General features: G+C 37.0%; 1 protein-coding gene across 3 annotated transcripts in view; it reads left to right on the top strand.

The window, feature by feature from the left end:
- LOC110451512 (UBX domain-containing protein 8-like) overlaps positions 1 to 21,438 on the top strand; it is a 68,310-nt gene extending 46,872 nt beyond the window's left edge. For all 3 annotated transcript variants that reach the window (XM_021499576.1, XM_021499575.1, XM_021499574.1), the window contains exons 5-7: positions 5,022 to 5,156; positions 8,548 to 8,664; positions 19,384 to 21,438. In XM_021499576.1, coding sequence (XP_021355251.1) covers positions 5,022 to 5,156; positions 8,548 to 8,664; positions 19,384 to 19,554 — 423 coding nt within the window. In that variant the 3' untranslated portion in view covers positions 19,555 to 21,438. The remainder of the gene's footprint in view (positions 1 to 5,021; positions 5,157 to 8,547; positions 8,665 to 19,383) is intronic.
- The last annotated feature ends 318 nt before the right edge of the window (positions 21,439 to 21,756 follow it).

Genomic DNA, 21,756 nt, shown 5'->3' with positions numbered 1-21,756 from the left:
AAATTTTATATGTAGGTTCCCCTTGGTCCTAGCTGTGCAGGGCAATTTTAGAGACTGATCGGATAAACAACATGGCCGACAGGCAGCCATCTTGGATTTTGATAGTGAAAGTTTGTTATCGCTATTTCTCGGGAAGTACGGGAGGGATCTTTCTCAAATTTTAAATGTAGGTTCCCCTTGATCCCTCGTTGTGTATGTTATATTTTGAGACTGATCATAAAAACAAAATGGATTAAAAGAAGAACTAAACAGATCTTTCTCATATTGCAATGATTGATTCTATTTCTTTCACATTAAGTACTGTACTAGTAAATATATGAAATGACAAACTCACTTTGAAGGTTGGTTTTCATACACATCAGTATTAAGTTTAGATCAAAAGTTACCTCAAGGTGCATTAACTGTTAACATGACTCGATCAAACAGATTAGAGGAAAGAAGAGAAAAGATCGAACTGACAAAGAACTAATGAAGATGGTACAAAGGTGGGCGCCAAATAAGATCCCTCTGGGATCTCTTGTTGTAACATGTTATAGATATTTTATGATAAATAAAATATTTGTAGGGTTGATTAGCAATGCTTCTTTTCATTATTTTATTGTTGTAATAGTTTTGAACAATGGCACACACTCAAAAAATGTGAAAGTGTTAAATATGACGAAAATTCTTTTTTTCTGTATTTTTTACAAAAAAATCCCCAGTTTATCGGAATGCTTAGATTTTCATAAAATCATCTCTACATTATGACATAACCCTTATGTGAAACTTTCATTGAATTCTGCTGGTTCATTGTGAAAGGGTGGAGCCTCCTTAAATATCCATACCAAAAAAGGAAAAACTACATGTACCTGGTACTCTTATAGTTAGTTTGTTAATTTTCTATGATATTGTATGAATATACATTACCTGATACAATATGTCAGGATTCAACGCCAGTTATGATATAGTATACTATACAATTGTGTACAGTTTTGGTACAGTGCTACATTATGTGAGAAAAGGAATATTGTATAGACTTATTTTGATGTGACTTCATGCCTTTGCCAAAGACACACCAAATTGTGAGTTGTGCGGTTCCTAACTCCTAAGGGCTATGTTTCGGTGTGATTGTTGATATTCTTGTTTTCTTAACTGTGAGAAAAATGTGTCTTATATTACAAATTTTATGAGATTGCAATGTTTGGGACAAGCATTCATTGGATTGCATCATCTAAGCACAGAATAATGACTTAACCTCATTTGATATTTCAGATATGTATAATATTTTATAGCTTAAATACAGTTAAACAGCACAGCTGTTTTGATGGTTTCGTCATATTTTTCTTCGGGATTTAATGTGTATATAGCATATTTTGTTCATAATCAGGACCACATATGGTAGATTGTAAAGCCTTAAGTTTTGTGATTGGCTAACATGTTACCGCCCCAACGCATCTTACTGCTTACAGCATTAAATGGCGATATATCTGATACAGATACTAAGTTACATAGGATAGGCCATTGCTCCATCAAAGTAATTGGAGCAATAGTATAAACAAATCTGGAGCTTTTAATATGTTTTGCCAATCTTAAGCATAGCAGACTAGAATCCATTGAAACTCTGGTGTGAGTTTGTGAAATTTAACATAAATTCAAGTATGTCGAGGGTAGTTATTTATTTCAGAAACATGACCCTTTAAGGATCCCAGTCCCACTGTTCTGTTCCCGATATGTGGTAACCTTCTCTTCATTCCCGTTTAGATATAACTGTAAAACAATTTTGATCAGGTAGCTGGTTTGGTTTAAACATTTAATATTCATAAGTACAGGGTTCGAGTCAGGGTCTAGCCCTGCCATGTATTTTTTAACACTAAAAAACACTACTGTTGATTATAATTTATTTATATCATCTTTATCATTTCTCCTGAGAGTCCGTCCTTAAATAACTATAGCTGTTGATAGGATGTTAAACGAAACCAATCCAATCTAATCTCATGAGAGTCTCATAAAGTCTCATAAAAGAACTAAGTTACAGTTTTTGACAGTGTTACAGGGATCCTTAAACCAGCCTAGCACGTTAACCTTTTGTACCTGAGAACAACCAAATGTCGAATTACCACTGCCCCAGTTTTAAGTAAGGCTAAGATATGTGGGTCAGATTTGCTCTCTCAATGTAGGTTATCTCTGTAAATTCAATAATAAATATCTTTTTGTGTCAGAGTTCATACCAATGACATATATTTATATTTATAGTTCTGAAAATGACCTCTGTGATATATGCACAGATTGTAGTGTATTCTGGAAGTTCCTTATCACATCATTGAAAAAGCTTAAAATTAGCCCTGTCAAGCTTCTATAATAGAAGAAAGTAGAGTGCTTACACTGGGGATCAATTTATTGCCCCCCCCATCTCCACATGTAGTCTACCAATTGAAATTCCCTATCTCACAAAACTAGAAGATGACCATGATCATACGTACAATTAAACTCCGCCGTACTACTCCCCCTTTCTATGTGTGTTTGCCCCACGCCCAAACTCAACTTCACCCCAGGGGCATGGACATATTTTGTAATACAGAAGAAAATAGAATGCTTCCACTCCGGATTGAACCAATGACCTCCAGCTGATCAGCTAAAGGAAGATTCCCTTTAGCTGGAAGTTAGAAGGTACTAGGTACCATTAAAACTGGCTACATGCTAAATACTACTCCTTCGATCACACACTACATGTAGTACATAGTAAATCACACACTACATGATAAATAATACTCCTTCGATCACACACTACATGATAAATACTACTCCTTCGATCACACACTACATGTAGTACAATTAGTAAATCACACACTACATGTAGTACAATTAGTAAATCACACACTACATGATAAATACTACTCCTTCGATCACACACTACATGTAGTACAATTAGTAAATCACACACTACATGATAAATAATACTCCTCCGATCACGCACTACATGTAGTACATAGTAAACCACACACTACATGATAAATAATACCCCCCCCTGATCACACACTACATGTAGTACATAGTAAATCACACACTACATGATAATTAATACTCCTCCGATCACACACTACATGTAGTACACAGTAAATCACACACTACATGTAGTACAATTAGTAAATCACACACTCCATGATAAATAATACTCCTCCAATCACACACTACATGATAAATAATACTCCTTTGATCACACACTACATGATGAATAATACTACACACTACATGATAAATACTACTCCTTCGATCACATACTACATCTAGTCGTAGTAAACGCCACACACTATATGATAAATAATACTCCTCTGATCACACACTACATGTAGTACACAGTAAATCACACACTACATGTAGTACAATTAGTAAATCACACACTCCATGATAAATAATACTCCTCCGATCACTCACTACATGTAGTACATAGTAAATCACACACTACAGGATAAATAATACTCCTCCGATCACACACTACATGTAGTACACAGTAAATCACTCACTACATGTAGTACATAGTAAATCACACACTACATGATGAATAATACTCCTTCGATCACACACTACGTAGTACAATTAGTAAATCACACACTACATGTAGTACATAGTAAATCACACACTACAGGATAAATAATACTCCTCCGATCACACACTACATGTAGTACACAGTAAATCACACACTACATGTAGTACAATTAGTAAATCACACACTCCATGATAAATAATACTCCTCCGATCACTCACTACATGTAGTACATAGTAAATCACACACTACATGATGAATAATACTCCTTCGATCACACACTACATGATAAATGATACTCCTTCGATCACACACTACATGATAAATGATACTCCTTCGATCACACACTACATGATAAATAACACTCCTTCGATCACACACTACATGATAAATGATACTCCTTCGATCACACACTACATGATAAATAATACTCCTTCGATCACACACTACATGATAAATAATACTCCTTTGATCACACACTACATGATGAATAATACTCCTTCGATCACACACTACATGATAAATAATACTCCTTCGATCACACACTACATGATAAATAATACTCCTTCGATCACACACTACATGATAAATAATACTCCTTCGATCACACACTACATGTAGTACTAAGTAAACCACACACTACATGATAAATAATACTCCTTCGATCACACGCTATATGTAGTACTAAGTAAACCACACACTACGTGATAAATAATACTCCTTCGATCACACGCTATATGTAGTACTAAGTAAACCACACACTACACGATAAATAATACTCCTTCGATCACACACTGCATTTAGTACATAGTAAACCACACACTCCATGTAGTGCAAAGTAAACCAATTCAACACTCCATGTAATACATAGTAAACCACACACTACATGTAGTACATAGTAAAACACACACTCCATGTAGTGCAAAGTAAACCAATTCAACACTCCATGTAATACATAGTAAACCACACACTACATGTAGTACATAGTAAAACACACACTCCATGTAGTGCAAAGTAAACCAATTCAACACTCCATGTAATACATAGTAAACCACACACTCCATGTAGTGCAAAGTAAACCAACACTCCATGTAGTACATAGTAAAACACACGCTCCATGTAGTGCAAAGTAAACCAATTCAACACTCCATGTAATACATAGTAAACCACACACTCCATGTATCCGTAGTACATAGTAAACCACACACTCCATGTATACTTAGTACATAGTAAACCACACACTCCATGTATACGTAGTACATAGTAAACCACACACTACATGATAAATGCAAGAAAGAACATTTTGTAATGGTTATTTTAACTGGAAGGTACATACGTGCAGAAACAGTTGTTCACAGGATTTTGATCATATTAGACGTCGATCTTTTTTTCACTTGAACATTTCTTGTGGGCAATCAGATAGAAGTAAGTTAGAAAATTTTACAGTTATATTTCTTGTTTAGATATTTAAGGTAGCAGAAACGTTTGTGATGTTTTGCAGGGAGAAGTACTAGTCGATAATGAAGGAGAGAAACGACCTTCAGAGAGCGCTGCCCGTCATCGTCATTTACCAGAAAATATCAACGAGGAGGTACTGCAGGTGGCCAGGCAGGAATTACAGAGACAAAACAGAAAGGTAACACTCTCACTGTTTTTACTCTGTGTCTGTATAAGGTGAACAAGTTTATAGAGCTGTTTCTGTTTAGAATGGAGTTACTATATAGTACCTATGAGTTTAGGTAGAAATGTATAAAAAATTGTTCGACCATAATTGGCATAGCACAGATAATTGCTTAAAAGTCTTAATCAGATGGTGATTACTGTACCAAGGGTTGTGTCCCCTTGAGGGCAGAGGGGTGGGGTCAAATAGGGGAAATAAAGTTAAATTTAAAAGACTACTCCTTCAATGATGATGAAGGAATTTCAAACAAATTTGTTCTGAAAAATCATTTGGCCATGAGCTATTAACTCTCAGTGTATGTAAATTAGACGACACCTTATGATTTCCACCTGAACATGTACATATCATGGTCAGTTATGTTTTGTGAATTCTTCTACTTGAAATGTATGACCTTTGAATAAATGTCTCATTTTAAATCAAATGGAACCTGTAAAATTGAATTTTTAGCTCACCTGGTCAGAAGGGCCAAGTGAGCTTATCCCATGCCGCAGCGTCAGCTGTCGTCCGTCATCCGGTGTCCGGTGTCCGTCGGCCGTCAACTTTTTCCTTTAAAACGCTACTAGTCCTGAACGGCTCAGAGGATTTTGACCAAATTTGGTCTGGAGCATCATTGGCCAAAGGGTTCTCAGTTTTGTATAAACGGAGGGCATGGTCCCCCTGGGGGCAGAGGGACTGGGTCAAATAGTGGGAAAATAGGTAAATCTTTAAAAATCTTCTTCTCAACCAATAGAAGGATTTTGACCAAATTTGTCCTTGAGCATCTTGGGACAAAGGAGACTCAAGTTTGTATAAACGGAGGGTGCGGCCCCTCTGGGGGCGGAGGGGCGGCGCCCAATAGGGTAAACAGGATTTTTATTCTCCTGCTATACAAGTGAAGGGATTTAAACCAAATGCAGTCTGAAGCATGATTAGGGACAAAAGAATCAATTTTGTATAAACTGAGGTGTGTGGGCCCCCTTCTAGGGGCAGATGGGCCCATTAGGGGAAATAGAGGAAAACATCAAAGATCCTTCTTCTTTTGTACCGATAAAGAGATTTTGACCAAATTTGGTCTGGAGCATCATTAGCCAAAGGGTTCTCAGTTTTGTATAAACGGAGGGTATGGTCCCCCTGGGGGCAGAGGGACGGGGCCAAATAAGGGGAAAATAATTTTGACCAAATATGTCCTAGAGCATCTTTGGACAAAGGAGAATCAAGTTTGTATAAATGGAGGGTGTGGCCCCTCTGGGGGTGGAGGGGCGGGGTCCAATAGGGGAAATAGAGGATTTTTTTTCTCCTTCTATACAAGTGAAGGGATTTAAACCAAAAGCAGTCTGAAGCATGCTTAGGGACAAAAGAATCACTTTTGTTTAAACTGAGGTGTGTGGACCCCCTTCTTTGGGGCAGATGAGTGGGGCCCATTAGGGGAAATAGGGGAAAACATTAAAGATCCTTCTCCTTCTGTACTGTTGAAGGGATTTTAAGCAAACAAACTTATTCCAGAGAATCTTTGGGCAAAGGGAATTGAATATTTATAAATGGAAGATGTGCCCCCCACCCCAACCAGGCAGAGGAGCAGGGCCCAATAGGGGAAATAGAGAAAAATATTTTCCCTTCTGTACAAATGAATGGATTTATACCAAATGTGGTCTGAAGCATGCTTAGGGGGAAAAAATCAATTTGTTTAATTTGTATAAAAAGATGCATGTGAGGCCCAATAGGGGAAATAGAGGAAAATTGGGACATAACATGGAAACTCATTTTCTTGTTGTCTTTCCCACCAAAACAGATTTATATGTAGTTCTTCTTGCAACTTTGTTTCTTGTACTCCTTTGATAAACCTGTATGGTACTCAGCAGGTTTTAAATTGAAAAATAAAATACTAGGTGAGCTATTAAGGGCCCTGGGCCTATTGTCTTTATTTGGCTTGTATCTCTGTTTTCTGTACATTTCATGGGTTCCATATAGACCGTAAGGTATTTGGCTCCTTGTGCCGTCGTACTTAACCCAAGGATGTTGAAGTTGATTATACTTTATCAATGTTACAGCTGGAGTTGCTCGACTCAATACATGTAGCAAATACTGAACTTAATTTACATTTCATACTTAACTGCCTTGGTTAAGGTGATATGATCTCATTCACACATCAAGTGAGATGAATTGTTTCATCCCTATCTTTGTAACTGGAAGTGCTTCATAGACTCTATTATATCATTGATGCCCCCAGTGCTGATCTACTGATCACATGTTTTCTGTGCTGAATTTGACTTGACTACCAAGCTTGGTATATTGATGGTGACATCTACTTTTCGTAACTGAAACAAGTGTTACCTAAATTTAGCTGTGATGACATATATATGCCCACAGGTGTATTCCTAAAGATGGGGTTGAGCTGGAAACAGTGTCACCACCATTTACTTGTTATATACCCAGAGGAATGGAGGGAAGATACTTGTATCACCCTTGTATTGTATCACCCTTGTACTGTATCACCCTTGTATTGTATCACCCTTGTATTGTATCACCCTTGTACTGTATCACCCTTGTATTGTATCACCCTTGTATTGTATCACCCTTGTACTGTATCACCCTTGTATTGTATCACCCTTGTATTGTATCACCCTTGTACTGTATCACCCTTGTATTGTATCACCCTTGTATTGTATCACCCTTGTACTGTATCACCCTTGTATTGTATCACCCTTGTATTGTATCACCCTTGTACTGTATCACCCTTGTATTGTATCACCCTTGTATTGTATCACCCTTGTACTGTATCACCCTTGTATTGTATCACCCTTGTATTGTATCACCCTTGTACTGTATCACCCTTGTATTGTATCACCCTTGTATTGTATCACCCTTGTACTGTATCACCCTTGTATTGTATCACCCTTGTATTGTATCACCCTTGTACTGTATCACCCTTGTATTGTATCACCCTTGTATTGTATCACCCTTGTACTGTATCACCCTTGTATTGTATCACCCTTGTATTGTATCACCCTTGTACTGTATCACCCTTGTATTGTATCACCCTTGTATTGTATCACCCTTGTACTGTATCACCCTTGTATTGTATCACCCTTGTATTGTATCACCCTTGTACTGTATCACCCTTGTATTGTATCACCCTTGTATTGTATCACCCTTGTACTGTATCACCCTTGTATTGTATCACCCTTGTATTGTATCACCCTTGTACTGTATCACCCTTGTATTGTATCACCCTTGTATTGTATCACCCTTGTACTGTATCACCCTTGTATTGTATCACCCTTGTATTGTATCACCCTTGTACTGTATCACCCTTGTATTGTATCACCCTTGTATTATCATTTTCTAGTTGTGTAATTCTAATTTTTAGAAGAGAAAACTCCCAGATGAACCACCAGAGGGAGCTCCAGACTGTGTACTGGTGACGTTACGGACGCCCATTGGCGATCTACGACAGCGCAGATTTAAACAGACAGATACAATACAGGTATAATTTTCTTTCTTTCAATTGTCAAGGAATCTGATTAGATGTGAACAAATTAGATCACATTTGCAGGGTTGATACCCAGTCACCTGACTTCTGTGGAGCTAGTGAGGAGCGTCTGTGTTATGGTATAAGACACATACAATTTAACCCCTGCCACTTCTGTGGAAATGGAGCTAGTGAGGAGCGTCTGTGTTATGGTATAAGACACATACAATTTAACCCCTGCCACTTCTGTGGAAATGGAGCTAGTGAGGAGCGTCTGTGTTATGGTATAAGACACATACAATTTAACCCCTGCCACTTCTGTGGAAATGGAGCTAGTGAGGAGCGTCTGTGTTATGGTATAAGACACATACAATTTAACCCCTGCCACTTCTGTGGAAATGGAGCTAGTGAGGAGCGTCTGTGTTATGGTATAAGACACATACAATTTAACCCCTGCCACTTCTGTGGAAATGGAGCTAGTGAGGAGCGTCTGTGTTATGGTATAAGACACATACAATTTAACCCCTGCCACTTCTGTGGAAATGGAGCTAGTGAGGAGCGTCTGTGTTATGGTATAAGACACATACAATTTAACCCCTGCCACTTCTGTGGAAATGGAGCTAGTGAGGAGCGTCTGTGTTATGGTATAAGACACATACAATTTAACCCCTGCCACTTCTGTGGATGGAATGTGATCTGATGCACTGCTGTTACCTTTTTATAAAACAAATCTATGTACACTTAAAAAGTTTCTTAGCTTTTTAATAAACTTATTAAAAAGAAGCTAAGGTAGCTGTGCTATTACTATTTATCTGGATTTTGATTATATTCCTGGGAGCTTTGTTTCTTTTCTTGAATTTATAATTTCTAATGATCAGTGCTCTAGGTAGTTGTGGGCTTGAATGATTGGGATTTTGACTACTTTGATAATTATTTTCTTCTCTGATTTCTGTTTAAAGATATTTTCTGAAGTGCTGCTACTTATTTTCTTGGCTGATATTTGTGAAACTTGGTACTCATGATCAGTTGTTGATTGCAATCTATGTTTGAGTTTTACAGAGTTACACCCCTTTCCTTATTATTTTTACTGCAAGCAGAAGTTATCAGGTTGTAACGTCACCGGTCGCCGCTGAGAGAACACAGAACGATTTGTTATACAATATCTACAAGTTTATTTACACTATATATTAAAGAAACCCCCCATAATTATGTACACTCACAAACACACATTCATACAGCACTTAATGTCATTACTCCGGTAGGTGGTGTCACATTTTCTGTATGTATAACTACAGTTCCAATGTCCATGTGGGCAATACACAATACAGTTAGGAAACAGATAAAATCAACAAGTGTCACAAACATGTATTTTGCTTCTTCACTGGGATCATCATATATTCCACGTCCGCTGATCATGGATATATAATATACCCCCTCCGCGGAAGGGTCTAGCACTGATCTGCTGTAATGCAGGCCTCCGGCTCCGCAGATGATCTGAGGACTACTACCTCACTGACAAAAGATGTCAATACAACTATGAGTTGTGTGCCCCTTGTGGAACTGACCCGATGTGTGTAGTGCCAGTTGTCCCATCCACATTCTCCTCACCTACCAACCCGTTCATGGAAATCTATAAATAATGAACACACATACTAACACTATTGCCCATACACCCAATATAGTCAACCTAGTTATAGTATCGCTGTAAATATTACATGTAAATATACATTGACTCACTACATAGATTTAACACTTATTATGCGGACTAATTAGAATATATCCAACTAGTTATTATAAGGAATACTAACAACAATAATATCGGATATCAACACTAATGGATAGATACCATAATCTTACAGAAAGTGCCTCACGCTTACCTGTACCATCACTAAAAGCGGAATGCCTACGTACGTGCATTAAAGTATTTAAATTAACAATTCTACCACTGATACAAGTATAACATATGTATACTAACTCATAGATGTATACACATATTCATAATATGGATACTTAGTTAATAAAGTAGGGTATAACATGTTTACCACTATATACAATACATGTAAACAATGTTCCGCATGAACTAACCGCACCTACACATTAACGATACACAGTTCATGCACAAGAATGAGCTTATTGCGGTCGTTCAAGAGTAACTGATGCAATATATATAGCATACAATTAGCAACCAAATAACTATAATAAAAATTTACCACATCTCAGGTGTATATGCACCTGTATTCAGGGTGGTTTTATGGTTAGATGTATGGTTTATTAATCTGTAAACATAACAGTGTGCTTTAGGTATTCATTCATATTTTTTGCTTATGAGAATTTAATATTTTCAAATTGATGCAAATATATAGTTGACTTTACTGTGTCTAGTGAGTGAGTATCATCTGAAAAGGATGTGTTTTTGTATCGTGATATTTGGATATGTCCTGTTCACCGAGTGCTGTTCGGTTTTACATGTGAAGGTGTGTCACCTAGCCAACCTAGGCCTCAGTAACACTGTACACTATAGGACAATTACATAATGTGTTAGGGTTCTGTGCTCGATCTTCAGTGTTGTTCATTTCTTATAGATCTATTGATCAGGTCTAAAACAAAGTCACAGTGACCTATATAATGTCAATATACTGTATAGTGAGAAATGTTCATCACAGATTAACCTTTTACCTTTTCACCCTTATTGTTTATTCAGGTAAAAAAAAACATTTTAAAAAACTGAAAAAAACCCCATAATTGTTCATTCCATTAAACCTAGGGTTGCCTGTAAAAGTTCAAACTTATTCTAATCTAAATCCGTGATAAAAGCTTATTGAAAGCTATTTTGTATGGGGTCCTTGAGTAATTAAACTTGCCAGATACAAAGATCACAGTTATAATGATATGATGTGGTGTGAAAATTAAAAGGGATCTCAACACATGTAGATATGCCAGGTTCCCTAGTAATTGGGCAACCTCTCTCTACAGAGGTCCACAAAACACTGTCAATGCAAAGGTCAAGTTGGAGAATACCTGGGACGAGTTTTTATTTTAGGGTCCCAAGGTCAACACCTAAGTACATCGACTAGGTCAACATAATGTGACCTTCATTTATAGCAGAAAAATCAAAGTATGATGGAATACCACTTAACTACAAGATATCCTTGATCTATCTAAGATCTACTAAGATCTATGTAACTACAGGATATCCTTGATCTATCTAAGTTCTACTAAGATCTACGTAACTACAGGATATCCTTGATCTATCTAAGATCTACCAAGATCTATGTAACTACAGAATATCCTTGATCTATCTAAGATCTACTAAGATCTATGTAACTACAGGATATCCTTGAATAAGACATTCGTGTCTTATTAACGTTTTCTAGTTTGCCCACACAGTGGATGATAGGTGAGAGTGTAAGTTTAACAGTTAACTTTCTAGTTAACCCACACAGTGGATGATAGGTGAGAGTGTAAGTTTGACAGTTAGCTTGCTAGTTTGCCCACACAGTGGATGATCGGCGAAAGTGTTAGTTTAACTGTTAACTTTTTAGTTTACCCACACAGTGGATGATAGGTGAGATTGTAAGTTTAACAGTTAACTTTCTAGTTAACCCACACGGTGGATGATAGGTGAGAGTGTAAGTTTAACAATAGATCAAATATATCCTGCAGTTAACTGGTATTCTATCATACTTTGACTTTTCTGCTATAAATGTCCATTAACGTTTTCTAGTTTGCCCACACAGTGGCTGATAGGAGAGAGTGTAAGTTTAACAGTTAACTTTCTAGTTTGACCACACAGTGGATGATAGGTGAGAGGGTAAGTTTGACAGTTAACTTTCTAGTTTGCCCACAAAGTGGATGATAGGTGAGAGTGTAAGCTTAACAGTTAACTTTCTAGTTTACCCACACAGTTGAGGATAGGTTAGAGTGTAAGTTTAACAGTTAACTTTCTAGTTTGACCACACAGTGGATGATAGGTGAGAGGGTAAGTTTAACAGTTAACTTTCTAGTTAACCCACACAGTGGACGATAGGTGAGAGTGTAAGTTTGACAGTTAGCTTGCTAGTTTGCCCACACAGTGGATGATCGGTGAGAGTGTAAGTTTAACAATAGATCAAATATATCCTGCAGTTAACTGGTATTCTATCATACTTTGACTTTTCTGCTATAAATAGTGGATGATAGGTGAGAGTGTAAGCTTAACAGTTAACTTTCTAGTTTACCCACACAGTTGAGGATAGGTTAGAGTGTAAGTTTAACAGTTAACTTTCTAGTTTACCCACACAGTTGAGGATAGGTTAGAGTGTAAGTTTAACAGTTAACTTTCTAGTTTACCCACACAGTTGAGGATAGGTTAGAGTGTAAGTTTAACAGTTAACTTTCTAGTTTACCCACACAGTGGATGATAGGTTAGAGTGTAAGTTTAACAGTTAACTTTCTAGTTAACCCACACAGTGGATGATAGGTGAGATTGTAAGTTTAACAGTTAACTTTCTAGTTTATCCACACAGTGGATGATCGGTGAGAGTGTAAGTTTAACAATAGATCAAATATATCCTGCAGTTAACTGGTATTCTATCATACTTTGACTTTTCTGCTATAAATAGTGGATGATAGGTGAGAGTGTAAGGTTAACAGTTAACTTTCTAGTTTGCCCCCACAGTGGATGCTAGGTGCGAGCGTAAGTTTAACAGTAACTTTTTAGTTTATCCACACAGTGGATTATAGGTGAGAGTGTAAGTTTAACAGTTAGCTTTCTAGTTTACCCACACAGTGGATGATAGGTGAGATTGTAAGTTTAACAGTTAACTTTCTAGTTTGCCCACAAAGTGGATGATAGGTGAGAGTGTAAGCTTAACAGTTAACTTTCTAGTTTACCCACACAGTTGAGGATAGGTTAGAGTGTAAGTTTAACAGTTAACTTTCTAGTTTACCCACACAGTTGAGGATAGGTTAGAGTGTAAGTTTAACAGTTAACTTTCTAGTTTATCCACACAGTGGATGATCGGTGAGAGTGTAAGTTTAACAATAGATCAAATATATCCTGCAGTTAACTGGTATTCTATCATACTTTGACTTTTCTGCTATAAATGTCCATTAACGTTTTCTAGTTTGCCCACACAGTGGCTGATAGGAGAGAGTGTAAGTTTAACAGTTAACTTTCTAGTTAACCCACACGGTGGATGATAGGTGAGAGTGTAAGTCTATCTAAGATCTACCAAGATCTATGTAACTACAGGATATCCTTGAATAAGACATTCGTGTCTTATTAACGTTTTCTAGTTTCCCCACACAGTGGATGATAGGTGGGAGTGTAAGTTTAACAGTTAACTTTCTAGTTTGCCCCCACAGTGGATGCTAGGTGCGAGCGTAAGTTTAACAGTAACTTTTTAGTTTATCCACACAGTGGATTATAGGTGAGAGTGTAAGTTTAACAGCTAACTTTCTAGTTAACCCACACAGTGGATGATAGGTGAGATTGTAAGTTTAACAGTTAACTTTCTAGTTAACCCACACAGTGGATGATAGGTGAGAGTGTAAGTTTAACAATAGATCAAATATATCCTGCAGTTAACTGGTATTCTATCATACTTTGACTTTTCTGCTATAAATGTCCCAAGAGCTTGTAAATTGAACTCTATATAAATGTTGCGTATGTAGAAGGGTTTGTCATACATATGTCATCATGTGTGCATGCATGGTGGCAGTTTTAGTTCTGTAATAGTGACGGTGCAGGATTTTGTGATGTTTGGGAAGTAGCAGAGATATCACTACTGTTGATAAAACCATAGTTCTTAAATTATGCATTATCATCATGACAGCACTAATGAAAACAGTACATATAAAATCAGGAATGTAAGGAACTCAAAATCACACGAAGTTTCAATATTTCCAAATGAAAGAAAACCAAATAAAAAACTTATCGGGATGTTTTCATCAATCATTTGAGTGCACTATAACTTGCTGTCAATACAGTGAAATATTGACTATAATCACTGCCTGTGGTATCAAGGTGACTAACTGAATCCATCAACTGTTCCTAGTATATGCCCAGTGCCAGAGATACAGTTAAATATTGACTATAATCACCTCCTGTGGTATCAAGGTTACTAACTGTATCCATCAACTGTTCCTAGTATAGGACCAGTGCCAGAGATACAGTGACATATTGACTATAATCACTGCCTGCGGTATCAAGGTGACTAACTTGAACCATCAACTGTTCCTAGTATAGGACCAGTGCCAGAGATACAGTTAAATATTGACTATAATCACCTCCTGTGGTATCAAGGTTACTAACTAGAACCATCATCTGTTCCTAGTATATGACCAGAGCCAGAGATACAGTGAAATATTGGCTATAATCACTGCCTGTGGAATAAAGGTGACTAACTGGAACCATCAACTGTTCCTGGTATATGACCAGTGCCAGAGATCCAGTGAAATATTGACTATAATCACTGCCTGTGATATCAAGGTGACTAACTGGAACCATCAACTGTGCCTAGTATATGACCAGTGCCAGACATATAGTGAAATATTGACTATAATCACTGTCTGTGGGATCAAGGTGACTAACTAGAACCATCAAATGTTCCTAGTGTATGACCATGCTGTGATGAAACAGAAATACCCTAGTGATATTATTACAGGTGTTCTGGGATGAAACAGAAATACCCTAGGGCTATTATTACAGGTGTTCTGGGATGAAACAGAAATACCCTAGGGCTATTATTACAGGTGTTCTGGGATGAAACAGAAATACCCTAGAGATATTATTACAGGTATTCTGTGATAAAACAGAAATACCCTAGGGCTATTATTACAGGTGTTCTGGGATGAAACAGAAATACCCTAGGGCTATTATTACAGGTGTTCTAGCAGTGCCAGTGATACAATGAAATATTGACTTTAATCACTGTCTGTGGTATGAAGGTGACTAACTGGAACCATCAACTGTGCCTAGTATATGACCAGTGCCAGAGATATGGTGAAATATTGACTATAATCTCTGCCTGTGGTATCAAGGTTACTAACTAGAACCATCAACTGTTCCTAGTATATAACCATTGCCAGAGATACAGTGAAATATTGGCTATAATCACTGTCTGTGGTATGAAGGTGACTAACTGGAACCATCAACTGTTCCTGGTATATGACCAGTGCCAGAGATATGGTGAAATATTGACTATAATCACTGCCTGTGGTATCAAGGTGACTAACTGGAACCATCAACTGTTCCTAGTATATGACCATTGCCAGAGATACAGTGAAATATTAACTATAATCACTGTCTGTGGTATCAAGGTGACTAACTAGAACCATCAACTGTTCCTAGTGTATGACCATGCTGTGATGAAACAGAAATACCCTAGTGATATTATTACAGGTATTCTGTGATGAAACAGAAATACCCTAGGGCTATTATTACAGGTGTTCTGGGATGAAACAGAAATACCCTAGTGATATTATTACAGGTGTTCTGTGATGAAACAGAAATACCCTAGTGCTATTATTACAGGTGTTCTAGCAGTGCCAGTGATACAATGAAATATTGACTTTAATCACTGTCTGTGGTATCAAGGTGACTAACTGGAACCATCAACTGTTCCTAGTTTATGACCAGTGCCAGAGATACAGTGACATATTGACTATAATCACTGCCTGTGGTATCAAGGTGACTAACTGGACCCATCAACTGTTCCTAGTATATGACCAATGCCAGAGATACAGTGACATATTGACTATAATCACTGCCTGTGGTATCAAGGAGACTAACTGGAACCATCAACTGGTCCTAGTATATGACCAGTGCCAGAGATACAGTGACATATTGACTATAATCACTGTCTGTGGTATCAAGGTCACTAACTGGAACCATCAACTGTTCCTAGTATATGAACAGTGCCAGAGATAAAGATTGTATCATATCTAATGTCTATATATACACCAAGATAAAATAGACTATATAACTTGTCAGTGTAGTTCAAAAAGCCGGTCAGATGTACACCTAAACCAAGATATAGGGTGGGTGGGCACAGGTCAACATCTACACTGATGCCTAATTTTGACCAGTAACAAGGTCTACAGTTCATAGGTCAAAAAATATCAAATTTATTCAATCATTAGTTTCATAAGCCTAGGTCACCTATACCCCACTAAACAGTATAGTTTACATGGAAATATTGCTTTTGGGAACCAGAGCACTAGGAAACAATTTTGATTTATTATTAGCACTCATGGGTCCATCGTAAAAATTGTGAATAAACTTATATCTCTGGGCCTTGACTTCTATTCCCAATGGCAGAGACTACTTTCATAACTCTGTAACGAGAAAAATTACAGAAATCTGTTATTTCTCTTTACTGAAGTATGTTTGAATGGTTTCTAGTGTATTTTACTGCAATGATAGGCGACATATCCATCATTCTTTGTATACATATTATACTAGTTTCCACATCTCAGCAATGAAAAGTAAACACTCGTGTACGTTACAACTGAGGTGACTGTGTGTGCCTGTGTGTGACTGTGTGTGCCTGTGAAACCCTTCAGGCTGGTTGTAGAGTAGTACTTCACTTTTTCCAACACAAAACAAATTAGATATCATATGGCAGGGTATTTCTAATGAGATGTTCATTAACATGATCACCAAAACATGTAGAAATGACATGCATCAAAAATTGAACAATTCAATTCATAGACATTATCAAAATAAAGAAGATGTAGTTTTGAAGATGCATGTAGTGTAATACATGTACATATATTATATCATACATCCAATCATTGAGAAAGTGATTTATTGAACAAATTGTTCCTCCTTATATTCACTCAATATACTGTGATAAAGTCAGTTGATTTGCCATAGACATGTTTACCTACATTTAAGTCTGTGATATTAAAAAGAGAAGTTTTACATGGGTGAAACTGGTTTTAACACCTCCACTGTAGATTTATGTTTTCAATTGGCAAGTCATGCTTATGATAGAATGGTTGGACAATATATATATAACAAAACCAGGGGCAAAATCCATGATGTTGGTTGTAAAGTATTTTGAGTGACATATCACATGATGTGGTAATATGTATAGGCAGGGACTTCGGTAAAATGATCATATAAAACCCTGTTGATAATTGAAGACAACATGCAAATCAGTAAATATTTTTGAACTTTTACCATTTGAAAATGATCTTTTTTCTTCTATTAATCAGTAAATGCAGTGTTTGACAGACATGGTATCTGAAAACATACTTTCTCAACATGTCTAAATTGTGAAACTTTAATCTGTGTAAATACTATCACTGTAAAATCATAAATTTTCCTGGGACATTAAATTTCGTTTATTTCGTGGATAACAAGAATCAACGAATAAATTAAATCCCCACGAAAACATGAATTTGGTATGATATAGATAGGGGAAAATCAGAAATCAGCAAAATATAATGTCTTTGAAACAGGCTAGTATATGAAAACAACGAAATTTTAACCCTACGAAAATAAATGATTCTACAGTATCTAATTTCGAGTCAAAGTTGCGAAAATTAAAACTCACAAGTAAACCACTAAATCAAGTAGTCGTACTTATCGTCTGTACTGACTGTAGTAGAGTAACAACAAGTTTACCACTAAATCAAGTAGTCATACTTATCGTCTGTACTGGCTGTAGTAGAGTAACAACAAGTTTACCTCTAAATCAAGTAGTCATACTTATCGTCTGTACTGACTGTAGTAGAGTAACAACAAGTTTACCACTAAATCAAGTAGTCGTACTTATCGTCTGTACTGACTGGGGGACAGTAACAACAAGTTTACCACTCAATCAAGTAGTCGTACTTATAGTCTGTACTGACTGTAGTACAGTAACAGCACGTTTACCACTAAATCAAGTACTCGTACTTATCGTCTGTACTGTCTGTAGTACAGTAACAACACGTTTACCACTAAATCAAGTACTCGTACTTATCGTCTGTACTGACTTTAGTACAGTAACAACAAGTTTACAACTAAATCACGTAGTCATACTTATCGTCTGTAATGACCGTAGTACAGTAACAACAAGTTTACCACTAAATCAAGTAGGTGTACTTACAACACGTTTACCACTAAATCAAGTACTCGTACTTATCGTCTGTACTGACTGTAGTACAGTAACAACAAGTTTACCACTAAATCAAGTAGTTGTACTTACAACACGTTTACCACTAAATCAAGTAGTCGTACTTATCGTCTGTACTGTCTGTAGTACAGTAACAACAAGTTCACCACTAAATCAAGTAGTCGTACTTATCGTCTGTACTGACTGTAGTACAGTAACAACAAGTTTACAATTAAATCAAGTAGTCATACTTTTCGTCTGTACTGACTGTAGTACAGTAACAACAAGTTTACCACTAAATCAAGTAGTCGTTCTATAGCAGTGGCTCAGCACTGTTGTAGGAGTCATATGTTTGAAAATTTCACAATGTGAATGTTTTCATGTGGAAAAATACAGCTAGCCAATGGGGAATACATTAGCTAGCTAATAGTTTCTTCCTCCACTCTTAAACCAATTTCATCACATAAACCAAATATGAAGATGGGAAAGTATTTTTTATAGATGCACATGTATTCATATAGGTGCATGTGTATAAATATGTATATTCCAATATATTTGTTTATCACAACACCATATGCACGTCTTTTCTAAGTTGTAATAGATGAAAGCCTGAAACCTAAACATCATCATTTATATATCTTTACAGCATGTATTGGATTACATGACCTACATTGGGTTCCACCAGAAGATGTACACACTGGCAACAACCTACCCACGACAGTGCTTGTCAGACCAAAGGGAAGTAACTCTTGTTGACATGGGATTCAAGACAAGGACAACACTAAATGTTGAGGAGAAAGACTTGGACTCAGAATGATTTAGATTTTATGTTTCAGATGTCTGCCAGATCATGATAGTGCTAGCTGTATGAGTGAAAGTCTACTGTGTCTTGTATAAAATGTAGGATCACGATGATGCTAGCTGTACAAGTTGGGTCCATTTGTGTCTTAATGTATCAGATGCCTGTCCATTATGGTAGTGCTAGAATTACAAGTCCCAATTTCTGATCCTCCTCCTGCCTCCAAGTCGTATCAGTCATAAATGGATAATCGATTTGGGAAATTACTCCTCTTCAGCAGATATACTTTCGACTGTTATCACGCCTGTTAGTAGGTTCCATCGCTAGGTTAGACCTGAGTGACACTACAAAATCTGGCACACTATCACTGATCTAAATGCAAAATTTAACAGAGATCACTGAGGTCATGGTTAAAGGTAAACATCTCAAAAATGTCCTGAAACATGCTATACTCATCCAGGTAAACAAGTATGCGAGGTAACATGACCCGATCTGCAGTACTTTGTCCATAACTGACCTAAACTCTAAACTTGTACTGGTATATGATGTACAGACATTATAGTAACACTTTATTCCCCCAATAGCTGTGATGCAGGGCATGAAAATAGTATATTGGTCGAAAGTGGTCCAGACAGGGGCTTCCACCTCTGATTCCAAAATGAACATAATGGTCAAACCATATAAATGGTATTTTTAATAATGTTTTTATTGCTCAGCCTATAGGACAGACCATTATTTTTGTGCTTATTGACAGTCCATTTGGATTATTTTGATTCTCATTCTTAAGGATTTCATTTTCACAAAATCCCTCACCCATCAATTGTTTTGGAAAAGATGTATATTACAACCCTATTCTTCATAACTGAAATAGATGTATATCATTAACACTATTCATTGCTAAAACAGATGTATATATCAATTTTCATTATAACTGAAATACATGTACTGTAAACGTGGAATATTACGTGCGGGGGAAATTTACGCTTATTACGTGGAGTTGGGTCGTCCGCGTAAATTTCTCCCGTGCGTATGGTTTTGTCGATAGTGTAAAGAACGACAACTCTGATAGATATTGGTATGTGTGTGTGTGTGATGTCCTCCTGTAATATTGCTTTGTTAACGTATTACTAATCAACGTACATTGTCTTGTAATGGTATAAAATAAAAACAATAACAACTGAAATAAACTACTTGATAAATTTAAGGTTTTAATGAACAACAAATTTGAAAATCTATATAAAGGCACAGAGAAAGTCATGAATAAACCCGGGTGCATCGAGATCCGGTAAACATCACTCACACACGTGTCTACGGGACACAAACAGCCAGTGATCGTGTGCAACGATCCCTACAGAGGTAAATGCCCCTGTCATCATGGTAGCGACATTAACTGCGCTCGATGAGTTACGATAACTTACGATTAGTGTATGGTTTTATCATTGTTATTTGGAAAATGTGTTTGTTTTGACTAAATAGCACTCACCTGTTTGATCCGAGGTGATTACAAGATCAGCTGGTGTAAGACACACATACACATGAATACAGTTCACCTTCAATTTCATCTATCCAACGACCAGTCGGGAGGCATATGTAAGATGTACTCAGTAGCTACTAGTATTTTTACCTGTACACATTTTGTAAAGTAATGAAGACAACTCTGCAGAGTAAACGTCTGTCTACCGCGACCGCGTAATTTACCCCCGTGCGTATAGTTTTGACCTTCAAATCGCGTAATTTTCACCCAGCGTAAATAACCACATTTACAGTATATTATTAACACTATTCATTGCTAAAACAGATGTATAGATCAATTTTCATTATAACTGAAAAACATGTATATTATTAGCTCACCGGGTCCAAAGGGCCAAGGTGAGCTTATGGCATACCGTGGCGTCCGTCGTTCGTCGTCTGTCGTCCGTCCGTCATCTGTCATCCGTTCGTCAACAATTTCTTTAAACGACTTCTTCTTCTTAACCACTTATTGGAATTTAACTAAATTTGACTGGAAGCATCCCTAGGTGGTGGGGATTCAAAATTGTACAAATGATGGGGCTGACCCCCCAGGGGGCTGAGGGGCGGGGCAATAAGGGGGCAATTTGGCTATATTGCTTTAAGCGACATCTTCTCTGGAACTAAGAGATAGATATCAACCATATTAAACTGGAAGCATCCCTAGGTGGTGGGGATTCAAAATTGTACAAATGGTTGGGCTGACCCCCC

Source organism: Mizuhopecten yessoensis, unplaced genomic scaffold (genome assembly GCF_002113885.1).
Source record: "Mizuhopecten yessoensis strain PY_sf001 unplaced genomic scaffold, ASM211388v2 scaffold6113, whole genome shotgun sequence".
NCBI classification, from domain to species: domain Eukaryota; kingdom Metazoa; phylum Mollusca; class Bivalvia; order Pectinida; family Pectinidae; genus Mizuhopecten; species Mizuhopecten yessoensis.
This window is presented reverse-complemented; position numbering and strand designations above follow the sequence as displayed.